The sequence below is a fragment of the Gymnoscopelus microlampas genome (genome assembly GCF_963454915.1).
Source record: "Gymnoscopelus microlampas genome assembly, chromosome: 4".
Taxonomy (NCBI): Eukaryota; Metazoa; Chordata; class Actinopteri; order Myctophiformes; family Myctophidae; genus Gymnoscopelus; species Gymnoscopelus microlampas.
In genome coordinates this window covers 51,756,226-51,777,527 of record NC_139941.1, presented here as the reverse complement: position 1 = coordinate 51,777,527, position 21,302 = coordinate 51,756,226, and the positions used below count along the sequence as shown (strand labels likewise).

At 41.8% G+C, this 21,302-nt stretch overlaps 1 protein-coding gene across 1 annotated transcript in view; it reads left to right on the top strand.

The window, feature by feature from the left end:
• The window catches only part of trpm3 (transient receptor potential cation channel, subfamily M, member 3), a gene marked incomplete at both ends in the record, with an annotated part of 352,723 nt that overhangs the window by 153,655 nt on the left and 177,766 nt on the right, over nt 1–21,302 (top strand). Inside the window, one exon of the mRNA XM_084055549.1 lies at nt 14,405–14,484. Within this exon, the coding sequence (XP_083911675.1) occupies nt 14,405–14,484 (80 nt within the window). The remainder of the gene's footprint in view (nt 1–14,404; nt 14,485–21,302) is intronic.

Genomic DNA, 21,302 nt, shown 5'->3' with positions numbered 1-21,302 from the left:
CGTCGAATACTGACATGCTGTTGTCGGATTCTTGACCAAACCTCAATGTCTGCCCAACGTTATTATGACAACGTCCACACAATGTTGCAGTCTAACATCATCAGACGTTGATATTTGGTTGCTTTTAGGTTGTGTTGGTAACTAACCAATAACCAACGTCTGTTCAACGTATTATCCCAACGTCATGTTGACGTCGAATACTGACATGCTGTTGTCGGATTCTTGACCAAACCTAAATGTCTGCCCAACGTTATTATGAGAACGTCCACACAACGTTGCAGTCTAACATCATCAGACGTTGATATTTGGTTGGTTTTAGGTTGTGTTGGTAACTAACCAATAACCAACGTCTGTCCAACGTATTATCTCAACGTCAGTTTGACGTTGAATACTGACATGCTGTTGTCGGATATTTGACCAAACCTCAATGTCTGCCCAATGTTATTATGATAACATCCACACAACGTTGCAGTCTAACATCATCAGACGTAGATATTTGGTTGGTTTTAGGTTGTGTTGGTAACTAACCATTAACTAACGTTTGTTCAACGTATTATCCCAACGTCAGGTTGACGTCGAATACTGACATGCTTTTGTCAGATTTTTGACCAAACCTCAGTGTCTGCCCAACGTTATTATGACAACGTCCACACAACGTTGCAGTCTAACATCATTAGACGTTGATATTTGGTTGGTTTTAGGTTGTGTTGGTAACTGACCAATAATCAACGTCTATTCAACGTATTATGCCAACGTCGTGTTGATGTAGAATACTGACATGCTATTGTCGGGTATTGTGACCAAAACCCAATGTCTGCTAAACTTCATAATGAAAAGATCTCCTCAACATTCAAACCTCATTAGATGTAGATATTTTGCTGGGTTAATGTGGCTGTTACTTAAACAAAATCCAACATAGTCTGGCTGTAGAATATGGACAATAAGTACTGAAGGTTCTGACATAGAGTAATGATCTAGCATCTGTTTAACCTGCAATAGTCCAACCAGAGCAATTGGTAGCTGTTTCATCTGTGGTTCAACTATATTCTTCCAGATGAGCTACAGGGCCACCCCATGGCCCAGAAAGGTGTTTGTGCAGTTCTATAACCCTCAGCCTTTTCCAGATAACTGAATTTGACTTTCAGACAAATACCATCAAGTTGCTCCTGGGATACATGCCAGCATCCCACCTATAGTGAACCTGTGGCTGTATATGAGACTGATTAGCTACAGGTTTCTTTGCCAGTGTGGATTTAGAGCCAAGGCAACATGGTTAAGGCCAGTTATACCTTTTCCCTTCCGCTTTAGCAGATGTTAGTTGTCGGTGATCAGCCAGCTGCATCTTAAAGGAATGCGACCGACAGTGAGGTAGGTAGACAGCCATGTCAACTCTTTATCGTCAATAATTTGCCCTTAGTTTGCTTCAGGAGACCTTCCTTAGTTCCAGAGGGCAAATTCAGTTTCAGCTTATGGCTGCTCAAATGTTTTATGTTGAGCGCTTGGGGTGGGTGGACTGTAGGGTCCACCCCTACAGTGTCTTGCTCAGGACACTTCGCCCCGTCCAGGGCCTTTGAGGCAAACCGGGGACCTTCTGATTATCTAACCAGTAACCTATGCTGCCCTAAATAATAAACCCATATGAAAAGAAATGCATCAATACATTACAATGCATAGACACCGGCCTACCTCAAAACCAGGGTCTTCCTTAGTTGTGACATATGGAGCAAGAGTGTGTGACTGTGACACCGTTTATCATCCACACCACTATGTATGTACTACTGGGTGGACGGAAGGGCGGACAGATGGACAGACAGACAGACAGACAGACAGACAGACAGACAGACACTTTTTTTGTTACCCTTTCAGCCTAAATGCATGACTGTACCTCATGCTGTTTACATTTCTGACTAATAAAGTAATCAATCAATCACAAAAAGTAAAATAATTGTTTGCCCTGATATGTAGTGGAGTAAAATAATAAAGTATCAAAAGATAGAAACACACAAGTGAATTTAAAAAATACAATGCTAAGTACAGTACTTGAGTAAATGTACTGATTTTCACCATTGTTCATGTTTCATAGCTGTTGCAGTTCTTTATTTTTGCATTATATTAATTGCTAATCAAATAAATGATTGAGGGAAATATTTCACTTTTTGCATTAGGCCTACAGCATAATGCCATATGACACATACAATGTAAACTGACATTTAACATAATAACATTGGGCAGACATTGAGGTTTGGTCAAATATCCGACAACAGCATGTCAGTATTTGACGTCAACCTGACGTTGGGATAATACGTTGAACAGACGTTGGTTATTGATTAGTTACCAACACAACCTAAAACCAACCAAATATCTACGTCTAATGATGTTAGACTGCAACGTTGTATGGATGTTGTCATAATAATACATTTCAAACTGGATTGTCAAATGTCTCCTCAAATCACTGAGCAGTATAGCAACGTTCTGCTCTTTCATTGGACGAATCATTGGACTTGTGGGTGGGACCACAGTTGTATAACACCAGACTGGGCGGGGCAACAGTAACTGCTGCAGGAGCCTGCAGTTTGAATTTGGAGGGAGAGAAGACAGGAAGAGATACTTGTTTGTGCATGGAGATGTTTTTTTGACCATCCCAGGACTTCTAGAATCACAATCTTTTGCACAGGTGAGTTCATAATTAATTTCCTTCTAACTTGAAATGAAATATTTGACTGTTTGTTTTTAAAATAAAGTTCTGCCTTTTGTGGCAAACCAGTGGGAACTAGAAAGAGGCTATACTGCATTAACTAGATGGACTGATCCCCATTGCTTTGTGTTGGTGGCTTGGTGCTGCTGAGTTAAACATTTGAATTGCAGCTTTTAAAGCTAATGTCTTATTTTAGGTGAAGTTCTGTTGTTCATGCATGATTCATGTTTTCAGTTGGGAATGTGTGTTATTGAAGGGTAAAAGCTCACATGCCTCACAGCCTGATTTTTGTGTGAGACAGTGCTGTGTAACTAAAAATCAGGCATAAGGGTTGGTTGCATTTGAATAGCCTTGTGTAGCCTTTATCATAGTTTTGATTATATTAGCTTGTAAGACATTATTTTCAGTCTAATATTGGCCAAGCCTAACAGTAAAGCCCACCTAAAAAAAATAAACATAATAGAGGAATGTAAACACTATGTTGAAGATTGATTGGTAAGTAACCAATCCCCAACGTCTGTTCAATGTATCATGCTGACGTCATATTGACATAGAATACTGACATGCTGTTGTCAGGTATTGTAACCAAAAACCAACGTCTGCTTAACGTCATTATGCTGACGTTCACACAATGTCAAATTCTAACATCATTAAGCGTTGTTTTTTTGTTGGATTTAAGTTGTGTTGGTAAGTAACCAATACCCAACGTCTGTTCAACATATCATGTTAACGTCATATTAACATAGAATACTGACATGCTGTTGTCGGGTATTGTAACCAAAACCCAACATCTGCTTAACGTCGTTATGCTAACGTCCACACAATGTTAAGTTCTAACATCATTAAATGTTGATTTTTGTTGGTTTTAAGTTGTGTTGGTAAGTAACCAATGCCCAACATCTGTTCAACGTATCATGCTAACGTCAAATTGACAAAGAATACCGACATTCTGTTGTCGGGTATTGAGACCAAAGCCCAATGTCTTCTTAACGTTATGACGTTAACGTCTACACAACGTTAAATTCTAACGCCATTAGACGTTGATATTTTGTTGGTTTTAATTTGTGCTGTTAAGCAACTATAATACAACGTTTTCTCAAAGTTTTTTTTCATTTCTGAGGAATGTAAACACTATATTGAAGATCTATTGGTAAGCCATCTTAAGTTGAAATATTGAAGTAAGTCCTGTACAGTTGAATGGCCCAAACAGAGTGAAGAACAGTTAGTATTTTGCCATAACCGATACTTGATATACAGTAGCTGATAATGAAGTAGGTGTACTGTAGGTTTGATAGCTGTCGTTTTCGACGCTGTTCCAGCCCATATTGAATTTAAATGTCCACAGATGTTTCGGAAGGCAGAGGTAGCCTATCTAATCTGTTTTTTGTGTGTGTGTGTGTGTGTGTGTGTGTGTGTGTGCGTGTGCGTGTGCGTGTGCTACTTCAGCTTCCAAACACCTGTGATCAAGACTTGGTGAGCCTCCACCAAGTCCGAAGTAAGTATAATATCAGGGCGTTAATTTGAGGGGTAATATGCTTTAAATTGGTTGTAATTTAAAAATATATATTGAATTAGATGATTCAGGTTTCCCACGGTAGTGACTTTCCTGGAACATTTTTAATTGAGTTATAAATTCCCACAGGGCTTTGGGCACCCTGATGATAGTTTTTTGACACAGTTAAACATAACAGGCACAGATAAACTAGTAAACATTAGTCTACAGTCAGCAGTGTAATGTAAAAGCAGTCTTATAGCGTTAATATTGAAAGGGTAGGGATGTGAAGTTTCACTCAACCAACGATTCGATATAATTCACCATACTGGGTTCACAATACAATTTCTTCTTGGGTTTTCTCTGAAGTAGTTGTGCCATTGTGAGAAGTCTCTATCTTGCGTCAAGTATATTTTTCATTCATAATGTGTTGTGTATTTCTTATTTTCATGCTAGATGTGGTACATCAAGAGGTGGAAGGTCCTCTCAAGTAGAATACATCGGGTAAGTACCTCCACACTGAACTTCACTATTATTTTACAATAAAGCAACATAATTTTGATTTAAAACAAGTTTGATTTTTCACCGCTATTAAAGGCATCAGGTTAACGGCTATAAAAATGAGGCATCATATACAGTATATGAATAGTTTTGATGCGATAGCATCAATATATTCTAAAGAAGTATTTGTATAATTTATTCGTCATGTCCCTGGTGTTTAAAGACCTTAAGAGGTGTAACGATAGAATAATATCTTAGCTGTCCACTTAATATGGCATTTTCCTTCCTGTGACTTTTACCATACTCTCAGGTTGTCATGGTTGGAGACACAGGAGGTAATTCATTGGATGATGCACCCAGAAGAATGTTGCCGTTCCTCATGTCACATGAATTGACACTCCAGTACAACCTTTGTTGACATCATGGCAAGAATAAGTCCCCGGGGCCTGTGTCTTTTTGACGTTGCATATGGTAAGTTAAACATTTTAATTGCCCGATGTAACTTGACCTTTCCGTTATCTTTCAAATTCAAAAAGGAGTGCTACAAAATGTTGATTATTTTTATATACGTTGGCAGTTATGCCTAAGTTCAAGAGTTTGGAATCACTGTGAAAATTAAGTAAGTACAGCCAAGACACTGATGATAATGATAAATGTAATAATAATAATAATAATAATAATAATAAGGGTAATAATAATAATAATAATAATAATAATAATAATAATAATAATAATGGTAATAGTAATAATAATAAGGGTAATAATAATAATAATAATAACTTATATTCTTCAACATTTCTGTTCATTAAATAATCCACCAAGTGCAGCAATATCTTTAAAGACCTTAGGCATTCTAGATGTCATATTCTCTAGATATCCAGGTCAAATTTCACCCCATATTTTCAGTAGAATTTGCCGTACTTTGAGACTGGTTTGTATAAAACTTCTCATGAACCTTACGGTATAGCTGTTCCCAACATAGGATTTAGATCAAGCAATTGTGATGGCCCTTCCATCAGAGACAGTACTCATATCTGCAAACTCAGTTAATTTCAAAATCATAATTTCTCACTGATTCCAAACTTTTGAACAGATATCTGTCAGTCAATAAAGATGTTTCATAATGTAAAAATCAAGTTAGAGTTATTAAAATAGCTTATTCCTGTCATTTATCTTTAGGGGAACTAAAGAAGAATGCAACCCTCAACAAATTAAACAGAATGATGCAGAGAAGACTCTCCAAGTGATTTACGGGAGCTCAGTGTTATTTCTCTCTCTTTTTAACGTTTTTGCCCTTGGTGCATATGTTATAGACATGCCTCAAAGAATGCACTTCATTGTTTTTATTGATTTGTACTGTTTAGTTATTTTAAAGTTTCACAAATGGAATCATTTTCCTACAAAGGCACTTTGGGCTCTGAACCTATTCACCAAACCTGTAACTGTTTGGACAACAATATGACTTGTAATTTCTGTTTGTTTATACTACCTATTCAAATGTGCCAATTACAAGTTTAAAAAATATATAATAATGTTGTTTTATTAAACTTTGTCAAATAATATTGTCTGATATTGTATTTTCACCTTGGTAAAACTTGACACTGAAACAAGATGTAATTTGTTGTTGTTTGTCTGACGTCGTGATGATGAGATATCGACGTCAAAATGACGTCTGGAAGATGTCCTGTTCCCACCGCCCACTCAGTGGGCACAGGAGACGTTATTTTAACGTTGATATCTTGTTGTGACAAGATATCTACGTGACAAGGTAACTCTGGAGGTTGACGTCCTGCTAATGTTGGATTGACATTTTATTCTCAACTAAAATACAACGTGATTACAACGTTAGAAATATGTCATATTTTGATTGTACTCTAACGTTGAGCCAATGTTGTACTATGACGTCAACCCGATATAAATTTTCAGCTAAAATACAACTTGTCAGTTTATGACGTCAGACAAACGTTAGGTTATGACATCAGACAAACTTTCATTTACAACTAAAATACAACTTGTATCCAACGTTGGGAGTCTAACCTTTAATCAACGTCTACATAACATCAGAGATTGACGTTAAATCAACGTTAGTTTAAGATGTCAAACCAACGTCAGTTTATGACGTCAGACAAACGTTAGGTTATGACGTCAGACAAACTTTCATTTGCAACTAAAATACAACTTGTATCCAACGTTGGGAGTCTAACCTTTAATCAACGTCTACATAACATCAGAGATTGACGTTAAATCAACGTTAGTTTAAGATGTCAAACCAACGTCAGTTTATGACGTCAGACAAACGTTAGGTTATGACGTCAGACAAACTTTCATTTACAACTAAAATACAACTTGTATCCAACGTTGGGAGTCTAACCTTTAATCAACGTCTACATAACATCAGAGATTGACGTTAAACCAACGTCAGGTTATGACGTCAGACAAACTTTCATTTACAACAAAAATACAACTGGTATCCAACGTTGGGAGTCCAACCTTTAATCAACGTCTACATAACATCAGAGATTGACGTTACATCAATGTTAGTTTAGGATGTCAAACCAACGTCAGGTTATGACGTCTAAACAACGTTGGGTTATGACGTCTAACCAACGTTGGGTTATGACGTCAGACAAACTTTCATTTACAACCAAAATCCAACGGTCATCCAACGTTGGAGTACAACGTTGGGACAACGTTGTACTGACGTCGCGTGTCAGCTGGGGAGTAGATGTACATAGTTACTTTCCACCACCACTGCTTTTAAATGAAACGTAATGTATTTTATGACGGTAGCATTTTCTCATTAATCCCTTGTTTACTACAACACACATTATGTAATATACTAGACCTGTGCCCGGAATGAGGCAAGTTGGGAACGACGCAATACCCGTTATATGCCAGAGTACCCATTGTAACCGACTGTCTGTGTCCCTTTTGTGCCCATGTATGGATATCTCTGATGTTATCATTAAATGTCCATATATGGTCATGCCCACATATGGACATGGGCATATCGGGGGGGGGAGGGGGAAAGTGGACTGACTAAAAGTAATCAAATGGCAGGTGTGGGGGAATTTGACGGGTGTGGGGAATTTGATAGGTGTGGGGAATTTGACAGGTGTGGGGAATTTGACGAGTCAAGCTTAGGCTGGGGTTGTCATGGCAATCAATTGGCTCATTTGGGCCACGGCCATGAGCCGACTGAGTCGGCACCGGGCACTGTGCTACCTCGGGTGTCGAATTGGAAGTCGGACGGTTGAACGGTTCTCGAGGAGGTTCTCGAGGACGTGAATTAGAGACATACCTACGTATGTATGTACGTACGTACGTACATACGTACATACGTACATAGATACATACATAGTACATACTTACATACATACAGTACATACAGAGATTCGGTGCATGTATTGTGAGATATGCCAATTTCATTGTCATGTATTCTTTATGGGTGGATGAATAATTCACATTAAGAGTACAGAATGCAATGAATCTCATAAGTAATTGAGTAGTGTTCCATTGTGTACAGCATTGTTAATTCAGCGCTCAATGCCATTGATCATAATGTGATCAGTCACGTAGAGAGATTGCAAATCTCATATGCATGGGCCATTTTTCTTTTCTGGATTGTATCCTCGGGATGAGATAAGAGAACGTTATTGTCCATTACATTTGCATAAAATGGAAATTTGCCTTTGGGACTCTGGCAACGCAGTGGTGAAAACAGACAAGAGGGATGAAATACATAAATACATACAATCTTTGCTGTTGACGGTAACCTTGTATTCTCCATATTTATATGATTTAATGTTTTTGTAAATGAAAGTCCTACTTCAGCATACAAGAGTGTCCCACAAAAGTACTTACGTGCGTGCGTGCGCGCGTGCGCGTGCGTGTGTGTGTGTGTGCGTGTGTGCGTGTGTGTGCGTGTGTGTCGTTCCTAAGCCTAATGTATCCGGTAGGAGACTCAAAGAGTCTCTTTTGAGTCTCCTACCGGAGAGATCTAATTATTGGCTTAGGAATGCGACCAAAACGAAAAAAATCTCCATGAATTCAATGCTTCATGGGGTGTGTAATTAATAGAAATAAGTCATTTTTTGGGTGAACTATTCCTTTAAAATAGCCCACACTGGCAGCCAATATCATCACAGTATGGGCACAGACACAGACATGCACGCACGCACACACGCATGCGCACACACACACACGCACACGCACACACACACACACACACACACACACACACACACACACTCCACTGTGCTCTTATGTTGTGCCAGACGGGTGCTGTGTGTGCCTCGGTGCCACATCTTAATTACACCATGGGTGCCAGGCCATGTGCCATCTCATTATACCATGTCAAATCTCATATGAGAGAGAGAGAGAGAGAGAGAGAGAGAGAGAGAGAGAGAGAGTGGGATATCATGAAATATGCAACGCAGCCAGAGAGGAAGCAAAGAGAATGACAAGGAGAGAAAATAAAAAGTCAGAGAGAGAGAGAGAGAAAGAAGCAGCAATGAAACACAGTTGATCATGGATGTCATGTTCGTGTGTATCTTAAGGTTTCAGAATAATCCCTCCGACATTTCTGATGGCCTGTCAGAACAAGTGAGGAGCGAATTAAGGAAGTTACGTTGATATAGGCTTTATGCACATCAGCCATATTAGAAAGAAATCGGACCTCTTCCTTACTTCCTTCACAGGTCTTACCGATTATACTAAAGGCTTTGTTCCATTTCATGTACTGTAGCACAGTGGTTCTCAAACTTGTATTTAATTTCAAGGACCCCCATAACTCTGAGGGTGTACATTTGTACACTCTCAGAGTTACACACCCGTAAGGGGCCATTTGGAACCCCCTCAGGGAACCATGAGGGTCTCTGCACCCCAATTTGAGACCCACTGGTGTCGCAGAGTGTTTCCAGTGAGCCAACATGCACAATATCAGCACCCTGACTCTGTTTGACCAGAATGGAACAGAGCCTTCATCTTATCTTATCTTATCTTATACTACTATAATTCATTGGTTCTCAAAGTGGGGTACGGGGACCCCCAGGTGTACTTGAGGCGGTTCCAGGGGATCCCCAGCTAAATGATGGATAGGAACCAAATGGACCCTTATGGGTCTGTAACTCTGAGAGTATAACGGGTCCATTTGGTTCCATTTGTACACTCTCAGAGTTAAATTAACATTGATTTTATAATATAAATTCGGGTCCCAGAGGTATAAATGCCATTAAATGGGGGTCCGTAGCCTAATACATGTCAAACTGGGGGTCCTTGACATTAAAATGGTTGAGAATCACTGCTAGAAAGCCGTATAAACCTTCTCTTATTGGGGTCCCTGGCTTATCTTTTCAAATGGGGGTCCGCGGGCTAATAAGTGTCAATTTGGGGGTCCTTGACATGACAAAGTTTGAGAACCACTGCTATAATTGACAAGGCCTCCAAAGTACGTCCGGGGTTGCTCAGCACAGGATCTCTCCACTTGCCTCCAAACTTGCCACAGACTAATTGATCAGAGCTCTGGCTATTATGATTGTTGATTGATTGGCAGGGCTTCGCATAACGTTTATGCCGGACTTCGCATGACGTGTGTGCAAAGCTATTGTACATCTGCAACTCTTACATCTCTTACTACATTATTATAGCCACAGTACCAAAACAAAGAGGAGAGGAGAGGAGAGGAGAGGAGAGGAGAGGAGAGGAGAGGAGAGGAGAGGAGAGGAGAGGAGAGGAGAGGAGGACCACTCAAGGGGAAAAAACATCTAGATATGAGGGCCGAAACCGGCCCAAATCTCTATTAGTATAATTGGTAACACCTAGAGTACCACATTTCTTTCCAATATGACTGCTGTCCATAGAGCCTATTACCATCCCCTGGAACTCCAAATGATGGCCCACACACACCCCCACAGAGTAATAGTTAAAGGGATAGTTCACCCCCAAAATGTGATGACCAGCAGCGGTTCCGGAAGGAGACACGAAGAGTCTGCTTTGTGTCTCCTACCGGAATCGCTAGGCTCCGGTAGGAGATATTTATATTTTTTTGGGTGAACTATCCCTTTAACCATGGGAAGTCTGGTGTCGGGGTAAGTTTTGGCGGTGTTCTTTTATTTTGGTGGCGTGCCCGCAGGGCTCACAAGGCCAGTCAGGCAGACGGACGGACAAACAGACGGAGAGAGGGAGGTGTGTTGTTATGGCGGTAAAGCCCTGAACAAGCAGCCCGCCTCGGCATGCCGGACTGGGAGAGGAGCTGGGTCAACTCTCCCAGAGCGAAACACAACGCCATGTCCCTTTCATTTAGTTCCACGCTGCGCTGCCTTTGTCCCGCTGTGGTCTGTGTGTCCAACAACACACTCTCACTCCCAAAGTGACTTTTTGGGACAAATGTGACCAAAATGTCAAACGTTTGACCCCCTGGGGGTCCCCCTGGGGGCACTCGACTAAAACTATGATGAAAAATGTTCGTCTACTACCTTTTTTCACTGACGAAAACCCAATAAAAACTATGCTACGGTGACTAAAACTAAGACTAAATATATTGACAATTTCGTCAACAAATAAAAACTAGACTAAAATGATAGGGAGGGACGAGTGGAGAAGAGATCCAGTAGAACTAAAAGACAAGTCATTTTATGTTTGGTTGCACTCTGAAAATAGCAGATCTACAAGTTCACAACGCGCCGCATTTGCGACACTTTGTGAGCTTGTAGATCGGCTATTTTCAGCATGCAACCAAGTGTAAAATCAGTCATTACGACACCATCAAGGCACCGCCAGAATACATTTTAGTCAACTAAATCAACTGTAGATTTAGTTTTGTCTAGTTTAACTATAAACTAGACAAAGACTGAAACATTTCAGATGACTCAAATATGACAAACTAAATGGAATTTTATTCAAAAGACTATGACTAAAACTAAATCAAAATGTGCTGTCAAAATTAACACTGCTCTCTATCTTTTACTGTTTCTGTTAGAACTTAAGAGAGAGGAGAGCAGGAGAGAAAATAAAATAAAAACACAACACATGATAGGATAGGTACAGACAGTAGGCTAGTGTTCTTAAGATGCAGCTCAATAGACCAGTTTATGCAACAAGGAAAAGTGAAATCCACACGGTTGGTCCATCACGCGAGGTTAATCTGCAGGTATGAACATCATAATCTGATCGAACGGCTGTGCTTTCAGACAAACACAACAAATGGAAACGGAAAGATGTTAATCATCATGTCGAGCAAAACATCCCTGCTTCCTGCACTGTGAAATTGAAAGTACAGCAAGATAAACCCCTGTGCAAAAGGAGTTATTAAGCACTTAATCTCTCAAGACAGATTCTGCTGTTGGCTATATAACTACTGTACCATAAATACTGCTAAAACCCAATATAACTACCATAAATACAATACAATACAGGTTGAGGCTTGAGCTCTCAGTATTTCATATTGTCTCTGTCAGGTGGAAACCTCATATGTCCAAAACTGTTACTTTTGTTTTTAAGTTTGTAAATGGGTTGGCACCGACACCGTTGTACATATCGGAGCCTCTACCTCCCAATAACTCTACAAGGGTCTGTAGGTCTACTGACCAGTCACTTCTTAAGGTCCCACCAACAAAACCGAAGACCCGGGAGATAGATCGTTTTCCGCTGTAGCGCCCAAACTGTGGAACGATCTTCCACCCCATGTTAGAGCGTCTCAAACCCTGCCTGATGTGTTAAAATCACATTTAACTCACTTGTACTCCTTGTCGTTTCAAAAATTCAGTCTGAGAGTTGCAGTTTTCCACTAGGCTTTGTGTCTATATGCTGTCCTGAGCATTGTTTTTTGCTCTTGTTAAAGAAAAGTGTGTACAGCACTTTGGTTCAACATTGTTGTTTTAAATTGTGCTCTATAATAAGTGGATTGCATTGGATTTTCAGGAATCAAATTCAAAAACAGCAGCATATCCACAAACTCAAAACATGTCGCTCCGCGCCACATTTCGAGCTTGCAGATGCTTTTGTGTAACGCTGTAGTATGATCAAGTAGGGCGTTCATTTACAAAAAAACATAACACATTAAAATATGGAGATAAGAGGTTTCTGCCCGACAGCAACGATTTGAATAATCATTCATCTCCAGTTTAGCACCATTAGTGTTCTGTCTGAGGGGGAAGCCTCCAGCTAGAGCTGATAATCTGCCTCACCCTGGATGATGCCAGTCTTCAGGCCATATGAGCTCAGAGAAAGACTTTCCTACTGTGAATCACCGCTTGTGTGTTCAACATATCACAGCTGTCTGTCGGGCAGAAACCTTGTATGTCCAAAAAGAAACGTTACTTTTCAGGAAATGGCAAAAAAAACTGTGTTCCAGTGGGTGGAAGTTATTATTTATTCACAAACTCTTGTTAAAGCTTTTCATTTGGTTCTATATTCACAAATCCCACAGGCAGACTTAACTGCTTTAAAACTCACAATGCACCACGAGAGCTTTTACATCTGCTATTTTCACTGCTTTTGAGCGATACTATCATACGACGAAGTAGGGCATTAATTTGTGGGGAAAAAGCTGAAAGATTTCTTCCCAACAGCAACACATTATCCTTGTCTTCTTGTGTAACAAGGACGCATGCTGTACATTTCCATGTGGTCCCCATGTACAGTATAGACCCTATGGCTTTATCAGTGTAATCATCCACCCTAGCGTGCACGTATCTGCTGTCCGTGCATCTGTGCAGTGTTGCCATGTTGTCCGCTTGTTATAAGTGACGTTGGGATTCTTTTTCTGTAAATTTGCTTGTAAATAACGGTATTTGCGGGTTACGTTTTTTGGGGCTTGTTTCTCAAGTATAGTTGCTTATTTGGGCATGGTTAAACAAATCTGACAACATTGCATCTGCGCTTGATTTTCGGTGTGGCTCAGATGTAAGCAGGGTTGGATTTGGTGAAGGGGGGTTTATATGTCTCTGCTTTTGATACACCCCCCCCCCCCTTGTCATTTATTTTCATTGCTGGTGGGGATATGTTTTATCCCGGCTTATGTTCACACTGAATTAAATTTGGGAGGAGATGTGTGTGGCTTATACACTGCGGTTGTTTTGACAAACAGTCACCACACTTAATGCATTCCTTGCTTGTTTGTGCAAGCATGATAGACAGTATTGCTGTGTTGCTTACATCACTGTGTTCTTTAAGGTCAGTGTTTTTGCAGCCTGCAATGCTTTTACCCTGCTGTAGTCTGTAACCTGAAGTGGAAAACAAACTACAATACCATGCATCATATACAGTACATGCAGCTCTGTCATTTCCCCTCCCCCAACAAGTCATCATCATTAATGGGTTAACATGACTTCTGTTTTGTGAGAATGTGTTGAAACTCCTCAGTGTCAGGTGAAAAGACGCAGGCAGCAGGCAGTGTGAACGATATTACAAAACTAAATAAACTGGCGAGAGAAGGAGGAGGAGAAAATAAATAGCTGGCAGCTCATGACACCTTGGAACACCTTGTCATTTCCTGAAGGGTGAGAGGAGGAACAGACTCTTCTCAACCTCCTCTCACATACTGTACAGCCTCCTGGATGAGCTCTAGAGTCAGACAGCCCATTACCGTGTGGGTTCTGTACTCCTCAAGCCAGGCCTCTGGCACATTTTGCCATGTTTCTAGTCTCGCTGGGCCGTGACATCTGACTGACTTTTACCCTCTTCTCTTCCCATCGCTCTCTTCTTTTTCCTTCCAGGCACAGAAGTCGTGGATAGAGAGAGCGTTCAGCAAGAGAGAATGTGTCCATATCATAGTGAGCACCAAAGACCCCCATAGGTGAGTAATAATATGAGAGTTGTTTATTTCAAAGATTTTCGAAAATGGCAGATCTACAAGCTCACAGAGCAGCACGAAGTGACCCGCTATGAGCTTGTATATCTTATATTTTTTGAATATAGCCAAAGTATAAAGTATGGTTAAAGTGGTTAAAAGGAATGTGACGATATATTAACTAATTTTAGCTGGGGACCCCCAGGGGTCCTTGAGGAGGGGGTACCAGGGGGTCTCAAAGTGGGGTCTAGGGAGGGATATATCGTCTCTGTCGGGTGGAAACCACGTAGGTCCAAAAATGGACAGGATTCAAGTTAAAAAATCGCACCCTGTGTGAAGGAAGCGGTGCCTTTGATGAGTGGCCTCCTGGTGGCGCTATAATAGGGTTGAAAGGATGGCATTTGTGGCCTCAACGTAGTGCAAATATGCGTGCAAAGTTTCACCCTAATCGGACGCTGCATTCATGATTTGCAACATTTTGGCCTCCTGGTGGCGCTATAACAGGGCAATGTGAAAAGGGGGCAATTCTTCCTGGGCCTAGTGGGAATATGCGTGGAAAGTTTCACGGAAATTGCACACTGCGTTCATGTGGTTTGTATGTGTTGCTTCTCGTGCTCATCCGGACGGACGGACGGACGGACGGACATAACACACAGACACGGTCAAATGTAGAGCGGCTGGCACCGCTAAAAATAGCAGTGAGAGAGATCCCAAACAAATCATTATCCTAGCACGGAGCTCTGAGGCTGTGGCTGTAGCCGAGCTGTCCAAGAGACCTGGCATATATGTGGTGTTAAAGTAGAGGCCCGTTTGACACAGTGCCACCTCGTTAATTCAACTGTACAACACAGTGCTGTGTAGAATTCACATCTGGCATACAGGGACGGAGGATTGCACAGGGGCCCTGGAGCCAAGGGGGCCCTGGCACTGAAAATCAACCTTTTGATTAGTCAGTTGGAGACCCCTCGGTCCATTTCATCTACTTCCACTAAGCAGATGTCACTACGATGATGTCAGGTAGTGTCAGGCATATCCATATATGGAGCAGGCTATGTCAGTTATGCCCAAATCTGGGACTATGATGTCAGTCCTGGACGTTTCAGTTATTTCCATATATGGAGTTTCCAGGAGGGGTTCTCTGATATCAGAGCTAGGTCGATCGTCTCCATTTATGGGGATCTCTCTATATATAGGGACGTTAGGATCGAATAGGTCATTAAAGGTCTAGACTGAATAGGTAATTTAGCCCATCTATATGGGTTTCGGGTATCCTGCCGCGGTCTACCTTACCGTGGTATTCATTCATGGCTAATGCTGGCAAGTATGCCCTAAACGTTCTCTACAGTATGTGTATATGGGCAAATCGGTTGGATCGGCGGTTGTGGAGGACTGCCTATCAAAATGACTCGGCACCACGCCCTCTCGGTTCTAGAGATACGTGATAACGTGAACTATAATCTCTCAAGAACATATTCCGAGCTGCGCTACTGCATCTGTCGGGAGGGCCATTCAGAACGTGTGAACATTGGCCTGAGATCAGGAAGCAAGCCGCGCTTTACCCAATCAAATATAGTGGGCTGGATTTAGATATGTGCTTTCACTTTCTAATGTGTTAACACATTAGAAAGTACTTCAACAAATGTGAAATACTTCAAACAAATGTGCTGAAGAGGTTTTACATATTCAATATTGTGTCATTGAGCAACTCTCGTAAGTACGCTAGCGAAAAGCTTGTTGACTATAACGTCCACGTTCCGTGGGAGAAATGTTGTGGAGGAACATGACTGTGACCGTTTGCATAATTATCAAACTGTGAGTCTTTGAAATTCAAATAGTTGGGAATCACTGCACTGATTGCAACGGTGTCTGCGTAAATCATTGTAGGCAGGAATGCTTGGCAACGGTTTGTGTTGCGTCTGACATCACACCAGAGCTCTGGTCTGCCTATATAAGATGTGGGTCTTTATACGTGGATTTAGTCTGAGTAAAACCAAGTGGTGTAGTGTCCACAGCCATACTCTACTAAGATAGTTCAGGTGAGAAAGAGAGAATATAGAAGGACAACTCTCAAAGAGAAGAGAAGAGAAGAGAAGAGAAGAGAAGAGAAGAGAAGAGAAGAGAAGAGAAGAGAAGAGAAGAGAAGAGAAGAGAAGAGAAGAGAAGAGAAGAGAAGAGAAGAGAAGAGAAGAGAAGAGAAGAGAAGAGAAGAGGAGAGGAGAGGAGAGATATTTCCGTCCAGATCGCAGTCCATGGAAAACAGCAGCTTTGACAATGAACCAGCTGAGGTTGAAATGTTCAGCTCTGTGGCCAGCCAGGAACAAAGAGACCCCACAGGCCAACCAAGATCATACCAAGACTTAAACTCAGCCACGAGAAGTAAAGATACATCCGATGACTTACACGGGAAAGACAAGACAAGACACACATGTAAAACGTGTGACAAGAGATTCAGTCGGTTAGACGCTCTGAAGATACACCACCAGCGTGTCCACACTGGAGAAAAACCTTACCATTGTCAACAGTGTGAAAAGAGTTTCAGTGTGTCAAGTGGCCTACGGAGACACCAGCGTATCCACACTGGAGAAAAACCTTTCCCCTGTAAACTGTGTGGCAAGAGTTTCGGTCGCTTAGAAGCTCTGAAGACACACCAGAGAGTTCACACTGGAGAAAAACCTTTCCTCTGTAAACTGTGTGGCAAGAGTTTCGGTCGCTTAGAAGCTCTGAAGACACACCAGCGTGTTCACACTGGAGAAAAACCTTTCCTCTGTAAACGGTGTGAAAAGAGTTTCAGTTATTCAAGTGGCCTACGGAGACACCTGCATATCCACACTGGAGAAAAAGATTTCCTCTGTGAATACTGTCACAAGAGCTTCAGTGAGTTCCGTAGGCTACGGACGCACCTGCTTATCCACACTGGCGAAAAACCTTACCACTGTACGGAGTGTGACAAGAGTTTCAATCTGTTACATAGCCTACGGACGCACCAGCGTATTCACACTGGAGAAAAACCTTACCCCTGTCAGCAGTGTGACAAGAGTTTCAATGTGCCACATGGCCTACAGAAGCACCTGAGAATTCACTCTGGAGTAAAACCTTACCACTGTAAAGAGTGTGGCAAGAGTTTTCGTCTGTACGAATGTCTGAGAATACACCAGCGTGTTCACACTGGAGAAAAACCTTACCTCTGTAATCAGTGTGACCTGAGTTTCAGTCGGTTAGATACTCTACAGACACACCAGCGTATCCACACTGGTGAAAAACCTTTCCAGTGTAAGCATTGTGACAAGAGTTTCCGTCATATACAGACTTTGGAGAAACACGGTCGTTTCCACTGAGGAGGAGTGTGACCAGAGTGTCAGCGACAAATAATAACCCATTAATCCAATTTTAATATAGGATAAGCAGTGGTGTAAAGTAACTAAGTACAGTACGTCTACTCAAGTACTGTACTTAAGTACGATTTTGAGGTGTTTTTACTTTACTGGAGTATTTCCAATTTTCAATACTTTTACTTCTACTCCACTACATCAAAAACCTCCACTCAGGGCCATGCTTTGCTGAGGGCATGGTTCGGTGGCTGCCTCGGGCCTCAAACAGTCAGGGGGCCTCATGATATTTTATTTCCATTTATTTTTATACATAAGTTAGCATCTTTCCAATCCATTCGAGGCCCTAGATCAGCGGTTTTAAAACTTTTTTAAAACCACGACCCCATATTATGAGGGATCTTTCTTTGGCGACCCCATCACCCCCTCCCTGAACCCTGAACCTGTGATCTAAATTCAACTCCGCGAGGGTACAGATGGAACCACCCGCCCATATTGAACAGAAGTCCTGAGTAAATTGTTTATGAACAGTTAACATCAGTTGGAGTTTTGTCAGCGATGGAGGCGCAGCTGTCTGTGTATGAGGAGTCAAGTGTATGAGGAGTCAAGTGGCCGTCCCTGTCTTGAACTCACACAGTTCTCTTTGGCTTCTGCCGTTTACTGTGTTAATCAACACAATAGGTATAGCTGGTCAGGCTTATAACAACCCTGCCTGACTAGGCTACTGCAAGGGTTTACTCATTCATCACAGTCCCCTTCACGTTGGTCAGGACTTTTTCTTTCTTGTTTAAAAATAATATTTTTTTGGTTGCCAATGCGTGACCCCAACGGCTCCTTCCCGTGACCCCACTTTGGGTCGCAACCCATAGTTTGAGAACCGCTGCCCTAGACAATCCAACATGGGGCCTCAAACGGTCAGGGGGCCTCATGAGTTCTCCTAACATTATTATTACAAAAAATGTATAAATAAACAGCTTTCCATTCCATTGGAGGCCCTTAAAAAACAACAACATGGGGCCTCAAACAGCCAGGGGGCCTCATGAGATCTCCTCAAATTGTGTCAAATAAATGTCTTTTTTATCACATAAGATGTATTTTTTTACCACACAAATATGTATTTTTTTTACCATATAAGATGTTGTTTTTACCACATAAGATGTCGATTTTACCAAATAAGATGAAGATTTTACCACAAAAAGATGGCATTTTACCACATAAGATGGCGTTAATATGACAAACATGTCGTTATAACGACATACCCAAGCAGAAAAAAACATAACACATTGCAGCAATGAGCCACCGTAGAATCATGTCTTCAAGAACAACATTGAATCCATTCATGTATTTTTAGTTCTGCCTGGTTTTAGACTGGAGCAGACGGCTCAACATAATCTTGAACGTGCCTCCGTGTTGAACGTGCGTGCATATTCCCGATCATGAATGTGCGTCTATTTTCAACATGGAGTTGCAGCCAGGTTGGCAAAAAGATTGTGTCAAAACGACTCAACACCAGGCATCACACCCTCTGGGTTCCCAGATTGCGTGAACTATGACTGTGGCCTTTTGCATAATAATCAAACAAAAGGGAGTCCTTGAAATTAAAATAGTTGGGAATCACTGCACTGATTGCAACAATGTCTGCATGAATCATTGTAGGCAGGAATGCTTGGCAACGGTTTGTGTTGCGTTTGACATCACACCAGAGCTCTGGTCTGCCTATATAAGATGTGAAGCTGTCTTTAGACATGGCATTAGTCTGAGTACAACCGAGAGGTGTAGAGTCCGCAGGCATACTCTACTAAGACAGTTCAGGTGAGAAAGACAGGGTCTTATAGATAACTAAAGAGAGAGAGGGAGAGAAGAGAGAGAAAAGAAAGAATATCTCCAAGAGAAGAGAAGAGAAGAAGTCCAGATCACAGTCCATGGAAAACAGCAGCTTTCACAATGAACCAGCGGAGGTTCAAACGTCCAGCTCTGGTCCAACGTCCAGCTCATCCGATGACTTACTCTGGAAAGACCACCACATATGTAAAACGTGTGACAAGAGATTCAGTCGGTTAGACAATCTGAAGATACACCAGCGTGTTCACACTGGAGAAAAACCTTTCCTCTGTCAACAGTGTGGCAAGGGTTTCAGCTCGTCGAGTAGGCTACAGACGCACCAGCGGATTCACACTGGAGAAAAACCTTTCCTCTGTCAACAGTGTGGCAAGGGTTTCCGTGTGTCAGATCAGCTACGGAGCCATCAGCGTATCCACACTGGTGAAAAACCTTACCTCTGTAAACACTGTGACAAGAGTTTCAATGTGTTTCGTAAGCTACAGAGCCACCACCGTATCCACACTGGTGAAAAACCTTTCCTCTGTAAGCAGTGTGGCAAGAGTTTCCGTGTGTCAGATCACCTACGGAGACACCAGCTTGTCCACACTGGTGAAAAACCTTTCCTCTGTAAGCAGTGTGGCAAGAGTTTCAGTGACAAGAGTAATCTGAATGTACACCAGCGTACCCACACTGGTCACACTGGCTCTTTCCACTGTAAACTGTGTGACAAGAGCTTCCGTCAAGAGAGTAGGCTGAAGGTACACCAGCGTATTCACACTGGAGAGAAACCTTTCCTCTGTAAGCAGTGTCACAAGAGTTTCAGTGAAGCTTGTAAGCTGAAGGTACACCAGCGTATTCACACTGGAGAGAAACCTTTCCTCTGTAAGCACTGTGGCAAGAGTTTCCGTGTGTCAGATGGCCTTCGGAGACACCAGCTTGTCCACACTGGTGAAAAACCTTTCCTCTGTAAGAAGTGTGGCAAGAGTTTCCGTGCGTCAGGTGGCCTTCGGAGACACCAGCTTGTCCACACTGGTGAAAAACCTTTCCTCTGTAAGCAGTGTCGCAAGAGTTTCAGTGAAGAGAGTAAGCTGAAGGTACACCAGCGTATTCACACAGGAGAAAACCCTCATCACTGTAAACATTGTAACATGAGTTTCCGGGACGAGAGTAAGCTGAAGGTACACCAGCGTATTCACACTGGAGAGAAACCTTACCATTGTAAACATTGTAACACAAGTTTCCGGTATATGCAGGCTTTGAAGAATCATGGGCGTGTCAACTGTGAAATCTTTCCATTGTAAAGAGTTTCAGTGTGTCGGGTAGCCTACGAAGGCACCAGCGTATTCACACGGGAGAGAAACCTTACCACTGTAAACACTGTAAAATGAGTTTCCGTTAAATAGAGGCTTTGAAGAAACATGGGCGTGTCCACTGTGAGGAAGAGGCTGACAAGAGTTTCCACGACGAGCGTACAGGTTTTTTCCCAAAGGCCCAGACTGCCAGACTGTTTTTTGGTGTTTTCAGTGGTTTTCCACTAGATGGCACTGTTCGCCAACCCGCGGTTCACCATCTGACTCCCTCAGGGGCACAGAAGCAGCAAACCACGTGATTGCAAAAAAACAGCACGTCCACTTCCGTGTGAAAAAGAAAAGAGAAAAAATGCCATTTTCTCTGCTT